The sequence below is a fragment of the Larus michahellis genome, chromosome Z (assembly GCF_964199755.1).
Source record: "Larus michahellis chromosome Z, bLarMic1.1, whole genome shotgun sequence".
NCBI classification, from domain to species: Eukaryota; Metazoa; Chordata; class Aves; order Charadriiformes; family Laridae; genus Larus; species Larus michahellis.
This window is the reverse complement of record NC_133930.1, coordinates 43,468,675-43,481,853: the sequence shown is the minus strand read 5'-3', so window position 1 is coordinate 43,481,853 and position 13,179 is coordinate 43,468,675. Positions and strand designations below refer to the sequence as shown.

General features: G+C 45.0%; 1 protein-coding gene across 8 annotated transcripts in view; it reads right to left on the bottom strand.

The window, feature by feature from the left end:
- NTRK2 (neurotrophic receptor tyrosine kinase 2) overlaps positions 1-6,724 on the bottom strand; it is a 206,380-nt gene extending 199,656 nt beyond the window's left edge. For all 8 annotated transcript variants that reach the window (XM_074571083.1, XM_074571082.1, XM_074571084.1 and 5 more), the window contains exon 1: positions 6,365-6,724. In XM_074571083.1, the coding sequence (XP_074427184.1) occupies positions 6,365-6,573 (209 nt within the window). In that variant the 5' untranslated portion in view covers positions 6,574-6,724. The remainder of the gene's footprint in view (positions 1-6,364) is intronic.
- Between the last annotated feature and the right edge of the window lie 6,455 nt (positions 6,725-13,179).

The following is a 13,179-nucleotide window of genomic DNA, read 5'->3' as shown; positions in this document are numbered from 1 at the left end:
GACATCCGCGCTTCACAGGATATCTGCTGAATACAGCCTTAATTATTTTTACATGTATGGTTAGGCAATAAAAAAGGTAAAAACAATTTTGTTTAAATCTAAAACTGGAAGATTTCTTTTGGCTCAGCTGTCAAGAGGAACAACAGCCCAACTAGAGCTCTGTCGACAGACTCTTCCATAAAGAGTTCAGAAGTGCTGCCATTTTGCTGCTTTTCTGTTTCAGTAATGGGCTGACTTTGATTAATACATTGCCCCTCTGTTATTTATACATCAGACAACTATATACAGTGAACCATATATCCTCTATGGATCCAGCACAAGCTCCTGTAGTGACTGCGGCTGCTACTGTTTTGCATATGGAGGTGCAGGTTTATTTCAATACAGAATTACCTAAACCTTTGTAAAAGACCCCCGTGAAATGCTCAACTTCCTCTTGCCTCAACATATTTAGTCTTCACACAGTAAGAAAACGCTTGAGATCCAAGAAAAGCTGCAAGTCAAAAACACATCAAATAATGGAGCAACAGGCCCCTTCTCTTCCAAACTTAAAACAGGCAGCAAAATTCTTGAATCAAAGTTCTTGTCATCCTTCACATGTGTCCTCTAAACTACTCTACTCTGGTGAAACGCTAATTCCATCCAGTTTTGACAGTGACTTAAACAAGGCCAGAAACTCAGCCTCTGCTTCCCCCTGAAATAAAAGGCATCTAAGTACCTCACTGGATCATGACCAGCAGGCTTATTAGCAAAAGGTTGGTTGAAATCACACAATTCAGAGATTACGATCTCTTAAACTGCTTCTGAAAATGCCTTGGGCCTGCCTTGTTCCACTTTCTCTTATTTCTGAAAAAAAAAAAAACAACTCATTTCTTCAGGCCTTGTCTAGGAACCGAAGCATATTGACCTGAAATCTGATCTTCAAGAATGTATCCTACCAATGACAACACAAGCCAGAAACAAGACTAGCTGAATTGGTATTAAATATATTTAAACTTCAGCTATAACTTCTGTCGATGATCAACACTCAAGGCAGGTCATTTTCTTCCAGGAAAATCAAAAAAAATTGCATATTCACAACAGAATTTCCATGGCATGGCTCCTTTCCCGTAAGTCCATTATGATTATGCAATGTTATGGTTAATAGTATCTATTATTAAGATAAGATATTAAGATAAAAAACAGGATCTCCATATGCATATTTCAGGAGGGGGAGTAGTTTGGTTTGCTTTATGCAGTTTCTGAAAGTATAGGCTTACAATCGAACAGGAATTAAGGTGCATCCTGATTATATTTGATTTTAATAGCAGCTATGTGCCTACATACATTTGCATGAAGAGATCTTAGCAAACGCAAACAGCATCCAGTAACGGAGTGTATTCATATCCCAGGCAGCACAGGCATGTGGCTTTCAAACCTCTATGAACGTATTTCTCCCTCTGAACTGCAAGTAAATTAATTAATATATACAATCTGTGTTTCACTTTCTGAAGAACAGGTTTCAAAGAGATGTTTTTCATATGTAACAAACTAAATATACATCTAACATCAAAAAGCATTGAGACAGTTTTAGAGTTCTCTGCTCTGTTTTTTGTCTTTTATTACTCTTCATTACCTAACAGTAATCCTTGGGCAAGGATATTTGAATGGCCACCTTCATCGACTTATTGTTAGACATTCTTGCAGTGACAGATGACAAAGAGGGAAGAGAGAGAGAACTGTAATCCAAAAAGAATGGGGGATTGTTGGGGAGGGGGGGTGTCCCTCTTACTTTAAAACAAAATCCAAAATGGAGAAATAAGGCCCTTGTTTAGTTATGTAAAAGATTTTGCTTTACAATGATTTGGGATCTAGAATCTTGCTAAGCTACTTTCTCCCTTACACTGTCAGCATAAAAATAATAAAGAAAAAATAGAACCTGAGAAATCTGGAAAATGCCATCCTAACGATATCGCAGGCTGGACTACTGGGCCCTCTGTCTTCTCATTAGTATGGAAAGAAGCAGAAGCTTCTTGAAAACAGCGTATTCAAGACCAAATCCCTGAATTCATACAAATGGCTTTCATTTTAGTATCTAAATCCCAAACCTCTCTTAAAACTCCCAAGTGCCAGGCACACAGAGGGAGAGGCGGTGATCTGCCAGCCCAACCCTGCCCAAGGCAGCCGGAAGGATGCTGCCCTCCTCCAGCAGGAGCCAGAGACAGCCCCCGTGGAGACCCCGCGGAGCCCTGGCAGTCCCCATCAACCGGCAGGACAAGGACCAAAACGAGACATGCGGAAGGTTTCCTGGGAGCAAAAAAAGAATGCCAGTATATGCAAAACCCAATGCTTCGTGATGTTTGGAGTATTTTTAGAGTCTAGAAATTAGAAAACTGATTTTTAGAACGTTTGCTTTCAACTCGCCTTAACCAATTACCAGATTTTTAAATGAAGATTTTTTTTTTAAAAAAGGACAAATTCCTAAAAGCAGCTATTATATCACCACTGTCCAAAAGCCCTTTAACAATTCGTAGCCTGGTGCCTCATGTTTTATTGTACAGTTCCAAGTCACCAGAAATAACTTTTCAATCCAGCCAAGCCATGCAACGCTGCACAGCCAAGAGTTGTTTTGAGAAGGAAAGGGCTGGGGGGATTGAGGAGCTTTGTAGACAGTTTTATATTATATTAAATCTACAACAACCTAGAAATCTAAAACGAAAGAGACCCAAAATACCAACAGCTCTGAGCTTCACATGAATTTAAACATGGCTTTTTTTTTTAGCACAAGCTCACATGACTTGTTAAATAATTCACTCTATAAATTACTTATCCTGTCTTATTTATTAACAATTCTAGAGTGCTTTATATAACTGCATTAGAAATTTATTTTGTGGTTTTGAAATGTACGCAATACACAATCACCTCTCTTTTAATAGGCAAGAGCTTAAAAGTCACCTACTATTTTGTTGGCAAGCAGACCTTCCTGAAATACACCAATTAATTTCAAACCCCATTCACCTGAATAATCATAAGTCAACATATTAATGACTTGATACCAGAACTGAGAAACTAGGCCAGGAATATACTTGCCCTGCAAGAAGACACTTTGAAATCAAAGTCTTTGAAGAGTCATAAACACTGAGATATACTAACAGTACATTTTACTTAATGAGAGAATATAAAAAGTCCTGAACGCTTTAAAAATGACTCATTTACCATCCTATTAATATTTTCACTTGAGTGATCTCACCAGCGACAACTTATTTGTTATTGTGCCTACAATGCATGGATTTAACAATACTTATATGCTCATTTTGCTTCCACCATTCTTGGTCCTTGGCTCTTAATGTGAGCTTCAAGGACTAAGATCATGATTTTAATGCAAGATCTCACTCTGGAGTTACAATTTATCTCTAAGAATATCAAAAATACCAAACAATTATTATGATTAAACTCTGTTACGATAAGCCATTTTAGCACTGGCACATGCTTTCCAGATAAAGACCAGCCCACGTCAGCACCCTAGCCAATTGGACAAACCCAAAATCTTGTTAGAGACAGAATTTTCAAAATCTTCTATTCACCTTAATAGAAAACCATGCAAAAACAACGAGGAAGGAAAGAGTGAGGAAGATGACTAAGAAAAGCACCAGGCATAAACACCCTTATGCCCTCCCACACCAAGTTTCAGCAGCTAGCCCTCCCAGGGCTGATGGAGAAGTGCTCTGGGTGTCTTTCTGCTGCTCTCAGTAGATTTGGATGGGGTATCCAGTCAGGAATCAAGAAATAGCTGGGCTGGGAGGAGAGGGTTTATGAAGCTCTACACCGCGATTTACCTACGGGCTGAAGCAGAGCCAAAGCACCTGGCCATCAGGTGGCAGAGGGTGCCCGATGGGTGGGACCGCAGCTCTTGTTATTCCTACCAGAGCCAACCGCCCAAGCCTTCTCTCCCACCTATCCACACCAAGGGGAAACCCTCGCTGCCCACTCACATCCTGCCACCCTGGGCGCCATCCACCTGGCCTGTGGCCAACCCTCTGCACCACCACGGGTGCCACACGCCCACCCAAACTGTGCCGTTATCCCAGCACTCCTGGCACACATGTCCCAGGTCAGGACCTTGACTCAGCCCATGTGCCCTGGGCACCTGTGGCTGCTTTTGCCTAGGACTGAGGGATCCACTCCCATCAGGAGCAGGACATATGCAACAAATGAAGGATTGGTTTCAACAGACACTCAGGAAATACATGGGAATAAATTACTGGAAATTAATTGCCTTGTGCTCGTCTCACTCTTATTTATACCAAGAGTGAATCCACCAGAGACCAATGCAATTGTGCTCCTGTATCTACCGAACACGTAAAATAAAAATCAGGCCTGAAGCTTCCCAAGTAAAATTCCATGCCCCTGCTTCTTAAACCTGTTTCTTAGCTAGAATAAAGCAAGATGTGCAGTGTTAAAAAATGTTCCCACAGTCTGTATCTACCATATTAGAACCGCTTCCCTACATATCTGCTGTTTACTCAGCTCCCACAATGAAATATGAAATAACGTGACAGCTACTGCAGTCCAATTTTTAATTTATGCCTATAAACTAATTAAAGGGCCTCTGTGTTTTATGTTAAAAGTACGCATGAAAAGACCACCTTAAATACGTGCAACAGCATCTCCTGAGAAATCCATGACTCAAAATTATTTTTAGATCACCAAACACAACAACATGCAATGTCACAGAATGATACAGTAAAAACTGAAAAGACCTGTAAAGCCAAGGATGCTCAAAAAACACAGGCAAATGAAAACCAAAAGCATCAATGCAAAATGACTAGACATGTTTTAAGTCAATCATGGCTGGAATACATATTTACATATATGTTTTCTCCCCTGGCCTTTTAAATTATAGGGGGAAATTGCTCTGTTACCTCCAAATTGAAAGTACTGGATAATAAGGCTAGCAAAGCCTATGAAAATGAGCCAAGATGCATCGTTCAAAGCAATTTCTTTTTTTTAATGAAGCAATCCACAGAATATTAAACAAACATCTGAAACGATAACTGCTGTAACAACTCAGAAAGACTGTTTCTTCATCATAGGTCCTAAAAACCTACCAAAGGTAGGCCATATATGAGTAGTAAAAATGAATGCCTCCAGCTTTTTCCCCAAACACATGCAGGGAAATGCAGCAAATTGACTTCTGCAAACTGCAGAAAGGTAGCCCAAAGGCTAGAATTTATTCTAAAATCATAGTATTTCATGGTATTTCTATATTCTTGCTAAAAGAAACTGAAACAGAGAAGAAGGATGGAGAATGTAAAGAGTGAGAAAACTGTATAGATTTTGGGGAAAACAGTCGGGTATCTTTTACATTAAAAATGACACAGGAAACAATTCAGGAACAACAGGGACTGGGAAATACAGCAATGGACCAAAAAAGCTTTGGAAGGTGTTTTTTTTCCCCCAGAACTCTCATCTACAAGTCCAGTATCCAAAATTTTTTGCTCAGCAAGAGCCTTTGCAGCTTTTCTCTGTCAATGTATGTGGACACCACAGAGCTGTGAAACGACGCAGGATTGAACAAGAACAGCTACAGAACTCCCTCACTGAATATCATCTGCAGGCAAACGAGGGTGGAAGCAACGCATGGGTAAGAGAAAAAAAAAAAAAACACAACTTTTTGCACGTTCCTCACTATTAATGACGGTTTCCTAATCCTCCAGCACTTGCTGAGCGGCAGCACAAGGCTCATTCCTCTGCAGACTCAGTATTTTCTCCTTCCAGCCACCTTACTGAGAAGGGTAAAGCAATCTCGCATGCCTATGGCCAGGGCAGGGAATATAGTTTGCGGTCCCTTCCACCAGAATCTGCCACATCCCCTCTTTTTTTTCCTTTCCTTTTTCTTGTTTTGGGGTTTTTTTAATAGAAAAAAAAAGAGTACAGGAGAGATCTGGGGGAGCAGGGGGTAGCCACCCAGCAAAACTCCCGGTTCGCAGGAAGAAACTGAGGGAGGGAAAGTAAAAAAAATAAATAGAATAAACCCCACCAGCAGCCCTTGCAGACCTCTGCCGCCGCAGCGGTGAGGACGAGGGGGGTCCAGGCGCTGCGCGGCCCCCAGCGGCGGCGGGGGCCGGGAGCGGCTCCGCGGGTCTCCCGCCCGCTCCCCGGGAACCGCACCGAGGGCAATTAGGATTCATCATCGAAATGGGCTCGCGGCGGCATCTCTGGGAAGTCGCCTCCCAACTAAATCACGCCGGGCTCCCAGGCTCCCAGCCGCCCCATCTGCCCGCCCGGCAAGCGCCCTCCGCCGCGGGGCACGCTCCCCCCCGCCGCCCGCCACCCTCTCCCGCAGCCTCCCCAGCCTGCTCCGTCCCGCCGCCCGGGCCGTACTCACATCTCGGTGACATTGTCGCCCTCGGCGCTCCGTTGTGGCACGGGGAAGGAGGAGATGCCCGGCGCCGGCTCCGCGCACCAGATCCGCCAGGAGCTGCAGCGGCAGGACGCGGGGCAGCCCAGCGCGCCCCGCCAGCAGCCCAGCACCAGCCAGCACAAGCCCCACAGCCCGGCCAGGCCGGGCCCCGGCCTCCGCCGCCAGGACACCATCGCCGCCCCCGCTCACTCCAGCGCTGCCCCGACGGCCTCCTCCTCGCTCCCGCAGGCTGCGCAGCCTTCCGCGCCGCGGGCGGGCACCCCGCGGCCGGGGCTCACATGGGCGCGCCGCCGCCGCCGCAGCCGCACCGCAGCCGGGGGGGTGGGGGGGGCGGGCTCGGCGGGGCGGCGGGAGCCCGGAGCCGAGCGCTGCGGCGGGAGCGGGGCGGAGGAGGGCGAGAGCGGGGCCGGCGGCGCGGCGCGGCACCTGCCCTCGGCCCCGCGGGCGGGCGGAGAGCGGCGCCGCCTGCCCCCGCGGCGGCTCCGCGGTGATGCTGCAAAAGGCGCGGAGCGGCGGGGGCAGGTGGCGGAGGCTGCGCTCCTACCTGCGGGGGCTCGGGCGGCCGCTGTCCGCCGGAGGGAGGGAAGGGCGGGCGGGGAGGGAGGGAGGCGCAGCCCGCGGCGGCGGCAGGGCTCGGGGCGCCGTGCTCGCCGCCTCTACGCACCGTCTCCTCCTCCTCCCTCCAGCTGATAATAAAGCGGCCCCGTCTCCTGCTCCAGCCCAAGCCGGGGAGCTGCCGGCAAAGTGACGTGGGGCTGACGCAGAGAGGGGCAGAAACTCCACAAAATGAGCCTGAAATCCAAAAAAAAAAAAAAAAAAAGACAAAAGCAACAAGGGAGGGAGGGAGGAGGGGGGAGGGGGAGAGAAGGGAGGGTGCCGGAGAGCAGATACCAATAGGCAGTTTGCGGCTGAGCCTTCAGACGCACACGCACATCACATACACACACACGCACACACACGCATGTCCACGCGTGCCCCCGCGCCCCGCGGGATGGGGAGTGCCCCGCCGCGGGTGCGGGCTGTCAGTCGCGGCGGGCGGAGCGGGACACCTTGCCGAGGGCCACTGGGCATCCCCGCCGGGGCGGGATCTCGCCATCGGGTGATAAACAGGGATGTTTATCCCGGACCCCCGTCAGGCGACGGATGAGCAACCCCAAAACGCTTCGTTCTTTCCCCAGAACGCCTTGCCGTTCCCCTAACAGCTCCGCGGCGGGGATGTTTTGCGTGTCCCCGGCATCCATCACCCGCCGCGGGTGCGTGTTTTACTCAGCGGTGCCGGTGCGCGGAGCCAGCCGCAGTGCCCGCCGCTGGGCGCTCCGCCGGCGCCACCGCGCGTCCCGCCGCCGCCATGCACCGCGCCACGCGGGGGGACCCCGCGCCCGGCCCCCGGCGGGGACCCGCCGCAATTAGCGCGGGGAGGAGCGGGGGGCGCTAATTAACCCTTGGCCGCCCTACGGACCAGGACAGTGCCCGCTTTGGGGTGGGGATGGGGCAAGGAGGTGCCATTGCCGTGCATCGAGGTCGAGGCAGGGAGTGTTACACACGTGTGTCGCGTATTCGCAGGTGCAGAGAGCGGCTGATCTGGGAAATTGGGCCTAATAATGATGTTCTTCCCTTGCTGTTTCTGAGGCGGTGTTTCTTCTGTCCTGGTAAATGACGGGCAGCCCTTGCTTCGTGTTGGCAGGCTGTTTACTTACCTCTGTGCTATTACATCCAGAGATGGTGGCGGTCCTTTCTTATCTAATTATGTGAGCTGAGTATTTTGAAATGAGTAAATCAGGGTGAATTAAAGAAAGAAAGGTTACAGAGTTTTCATTACAAAGGTACAGAACAAGTAGTCAATACGCTTTTAGAAAGTGCTCAGTAATCAATTTGACATGGCACTTATTAATTGAAAGCACACTCCGTTCTTTTTGCGTTTGCTCAGGCTACAGAAAAATCCAGTTCCTACTGGCTGTATTCGTAGGCCTGGCATAGTCACAGGATGGGTTGTTTTTGCTTTCAGAGAACATCTGCTAGGAAAGTCATAGCCATACCTAGCTGAAACACTGATTTATACCTCCCTATAAAGCAAAGAGTGAAGACTAGATGAAGAGACATAATGTAAAATATTGCCAATCATGCTATCATATTTAAACGAAATTTATTTGAAATTTAAGTAAAATTGTTACAGAGATACATTTCTTCTACTCAATATATCTTGTCCTTACCAAGTTCAGCACTTTGTCCATTTAAATAAAGCGTAAGGAATATCAAGAGAGTCCGAAGGAATAACAAAGCCACAAGAAGCAGCATAAAAACATGGCAGGACCATAAAAAATATTATTCAAGTGCAAGGCATGTTGCCTACCAGTAATACAAAATTGCGAAAAAGGGCAGTAATAGCTTTACAATAAAATATTTCTCTAAATAGAAATATTTATATGGGGATAGCAAGTTAAGATAAAAATTTCATGGAACAGTTTTATAGAGGCAAAATAGTTTGGGATTTTTAAAGGATTTGGAGGAAAGTGACTAAGAGAAAAAGACAGAAAAATTAATAGCATAAACTGAAATATGATTCCATTTTCAAAAAACCTTGAGAAAGGTTTCTAATGCAGGACAGAAGTCAGGTTTCAAAACCCTGTAAGTGGCTGCAAAACCTGCATTGTTGTTCTCTAGCCAAGTCTGCTTAGAACTTTGAAACATGTGCTTGATCCCGCCTCTCTCTCCTGGATGAACACAAAGACATCAGCTCTTTAAGGCAATAAGTACTCATCATAATTCTCCTAGCGATTTATGACAATAAGCTCACAGTTGTCTAATCGTATATGGGCACATACTAGACTTTATTACTTCACAGACATCTTATGTGTCTGTTTTGTATGATTCTGGGAAACTGAGATGTTGTCAAAGAAGTTTCAGATAAAACCATGTGGTTGTATCAAACTGGCTAACTAGATAATTCAATATTGTTGGAAGAGTAAAGTTCTGCAGGTAAGACCTTGAAATCATAAGGCTGCAGGTAAGTGTTAAATAACACTAGAGCCCACACTGGAAAGAAGTATTATTACCTGTTACGGTAGATGCTACTTTGTATTTTCTACAACTCAAAGATACTTCTCACAAGACTGTTGCTAAGTTGTACAGTGATCGTTTCTTAGGAGGATTGTAACTTACCCACGTAGATGTCTGCATGATGATGCCAAAAATCACCAGGTGTGAAAATATGCTGGTAAAATACCAAGTTCTTTTAAAAATACATTTCCCCCCTAAAATTAGTATCTTATCAAAATAGGTTGGGAGGAGAATGTGGAAGGGCAACAAACCGAAAGTGAACGGCCACCACAGTTGCCAAAGCAAAAGCTAGGGAATGCTCCACCAAGAAATAACCGGTGCTGGCCTACTCAGAGAAACAGCAGTTCTGTCAACAGGCACAGCTAGATGTTTTGAGTCTTTTAATTCTACGTTTGGAAAAGAATAGCTGTACAAAAAAATTTTTGTGATAAATTGTGACTCAATTTCTACATAATTAAGTTCTATTTATAACGGTAACATCATTCTTTTATGCTTTTTCTTGCAGATTAAAGAAAGTAGGGAAGAACCGCTCAAATGCTTCCTATGAACCATTACTTAAAGCAGACCCACAACTAAACCACTAGAGACAAGTACCTTCTGGTACTGCTATGAGAGCAAATATGATCCTGAACATGGTAAAACTAGAATAAAGACTTGAAAATATGACAAAGCTATAGAGTGTGATCAGAGGGCTAGAAAAGATGAACTCTGAGTCAAGATTGAAAGAACTGTCATTCTTCAGTGCACAAAAGACTGAAGGGAAATGCAGTAACACTCCTGAAATATGTAAAAGGGTATGCAAAGGGACAGGCAATAAATTCTTTCCTTGTCTATGGATAGGACAAGAAGTAATGCACTTGATTTACAGCAAGGAAGATTCATGTTTGAATCTTGAGTAATAGAGCCTTCTCAGAGCAGGTGAGTAGAGCATCTCTCCAAAGCAGGTGAAATAGAGTCAGATTTGCCTTAGGTAGGTGAAAACAAATTAACGACCTCCCAGAGATTCTGTTCCCTTGCAATAAACATTTCTTGCCCATTTTTTTAACTGCCATAGAGAAAGTTATGAGAGCACATTCATCTGAATACGTTACAAGCAAAATCTGAAGAATGCTGAAATATTCAAAGTGTTTTCTTGAAATTACTGTCCTGAAATTGAGTTTGATCACGCTGAATCTTTAACTCATACACCGTCCATAAAATGTCTTTGTATCATAGCATAGAAATTACAGTAAATATCTGAAAAGGTGTGCACATAGAGTTCCAGAAAAGAGGCAGGAGCTGAAAACTCAATCCCTGTGAGAGTACTTTTATTTAGGTGTGGGAATAAGAAACTGTACCACAGAGTCTGTGAAAAGGTAAGGGCCACATGATTTGTGTGTGTACTAGGGTATCCTATCCTGTCCAACAGAGTGCATACAGAAAGATGAGTCTTAGACACCAACACCAAAGCTGCGTAGAAATAAACTGCTTATATTTTGCTTGCAGTTTGGGGATTTTTATCTGTTACAAGAGGGAGAGCTTGGGCAGCTCATGGGAACTCCTGATTTTAACAGGCTCTTTTTGTGTTTCGAGAAATAACCTGATTCCCATTAAACTTTCCCCATGAAGATTTTCTTGCATTCAAGCTAGAACCGTGGTCAGAGAGGCACAGCTGCACTGTGACCCAGAGCAAGCACATGAACTCAAATCTCCAATATCTGCTGGGCTAATAACTATTCTGACATGAACTTGCCTCTCTTCCCTGAGCTCCCACATCTTCTCCCTCAATAACAAAAATCGGCTTCTGCACAGCCTTTTTCTGAATTTCCTCCAAACACGAGTCACTGTCTGAGTGTCCTAGCCTGGCTTTTGTTATTTCCAGTGTTCCACCTATTTGCAGATTTATCTAGCTACTTCATCATAGCTGATTTTCCACTCCTGAATAATGGAAGAGTTTTTACCTTATCTGTTTCAAGCACTGTTCAGCTTTTATTGGCTTTGAAGTGAAGCTGAATCCTGCCACCTTGTGCTCAAGAAAATTAGCACACCTCTTTATTTTGGGAAGGAGGGAATAAAGAGGAAGGGGGAAGGAAAATTTAACGGTAACTACCTTGTTTCTAATAAACAAGGAATTAAATGAGGGCCTGAGGGTCTAGTGGTTGGGTCCAATTTGATGTTGCCTGAGATATCTACCTAGGACATCCTCACAAGGGTAATCACTCTTCCAGGGGCAGCGTGCACACCACCGAGTGTCACTTTTCATACCCCCAAAGGGTTTCAAAGCTGTGGCCTTCCCCATGACCTAATGACAGCAAGGCTTTAACCCAGCCTCTCGTCCCATCATCTGTGTCTGTCTGATGGCTGGAGGTATTAATCATAGAGTTCCTGGCAGCCCTTGGTCAAGTTTGTTTGCTATGAGAGCAGCGCTACTTCCTTTTCATCAATAAGCAATCACATCATAGGGTGAAGGGAAGACCCCTCCTCATTTATAGAAAGAAGTTAGTATTTTTTGAGGGAGCAGTAACAGTAATGATTGTAAGGAGCATGGTTCTCCCTTTTCTGCTGAAGTCCAAGGCAGCACTCTTTTTTTCTGGCTGACAGGACTTCACAAGTGGGTCTCTGGTAATGCTATGAGAGCAAACACCATCCCGAAGGAGGCAAAACTGGAACAAGGAGTTGAAAAGGACGACTCCCTCCACCCCATGCTTGATTGCCTCCTCTCTGTGTCACTGCAAGCCCCTACCCCTACTTCAGTCTGTTTTATCCACAACTCTTCTGAGTCTTTCTGCAGCCAGCCAAGCAGGCCAGCTTGTTGATTCTGCCACTATCCTTTTATCACCTTCTGGACACCTTCTGACAGCAAACATAAATGGTGTCTTCAGCAGTAAAGCATCAACAACAGGAATCCCAAAGCAGCTGATGGGCTCTAATGTTCTGTTTTGCTGATTTTGTCAAAGGGTATCTGTTCAAGCTAAGTTTGTATCAAACACATGGGCTTGCTCAGTTCACAGAAACTGTTTCTCCCTCAGTTCAGCTGACTCTCTGTGTGCCTGTTTTCACACACATATTTTGTGGTGGAAGACATGCTTGTCTTTATGATTACAAGGGTTCAATAGGTGCCAAATGTCAACTTAGTAAAAATCTGATGGACGGTTGACAGTTTTCTCCCAGTTTAAAAGCAGTCCAAGCAGTAATCATTTCTTGGCCATGATGAGCTGGTGATATTCTGAACCCTCCTTCACAGTAATCAGTGAAAAAGAAGGAAAAAAAAAAAAAAGTACCCCAAACCCAGTCTCGAGTACACTAAATGAAAGTTTCATAAATCATCTGAAAACTTAGCTATTGGAACATTGCAAGCCTGCTTCAGTTGGCGTCAGAAGTTACTGCGTCTCTCATTGTTTATTTTTCCCCATTCACATGCGCTGCTTACCACAGTTGTGCATTGCTCATGATTATGGAGTTAAGATCATTTCAATTGAGAGGTGAACATTATTTTTGACTCCTTGTCCTTCTACGCCATATGAAATACACTGACCTGGAGAAAGAGAGGTCTGTAGTTTATTGCTCAAGATAGAAATTATTTCATTTATGATGCAGATACACTTGTCATGGGAGTCAAATCTCATTTTATGGCCCATTTCTCCAAGGCAAAATATTGCTTGCACAGTAATGTTTACTATTGAAGGCACTGGCAGGACACAGTAATTCTGTTCCAAAACTACTGATGATGTCTGAGTGTGCCT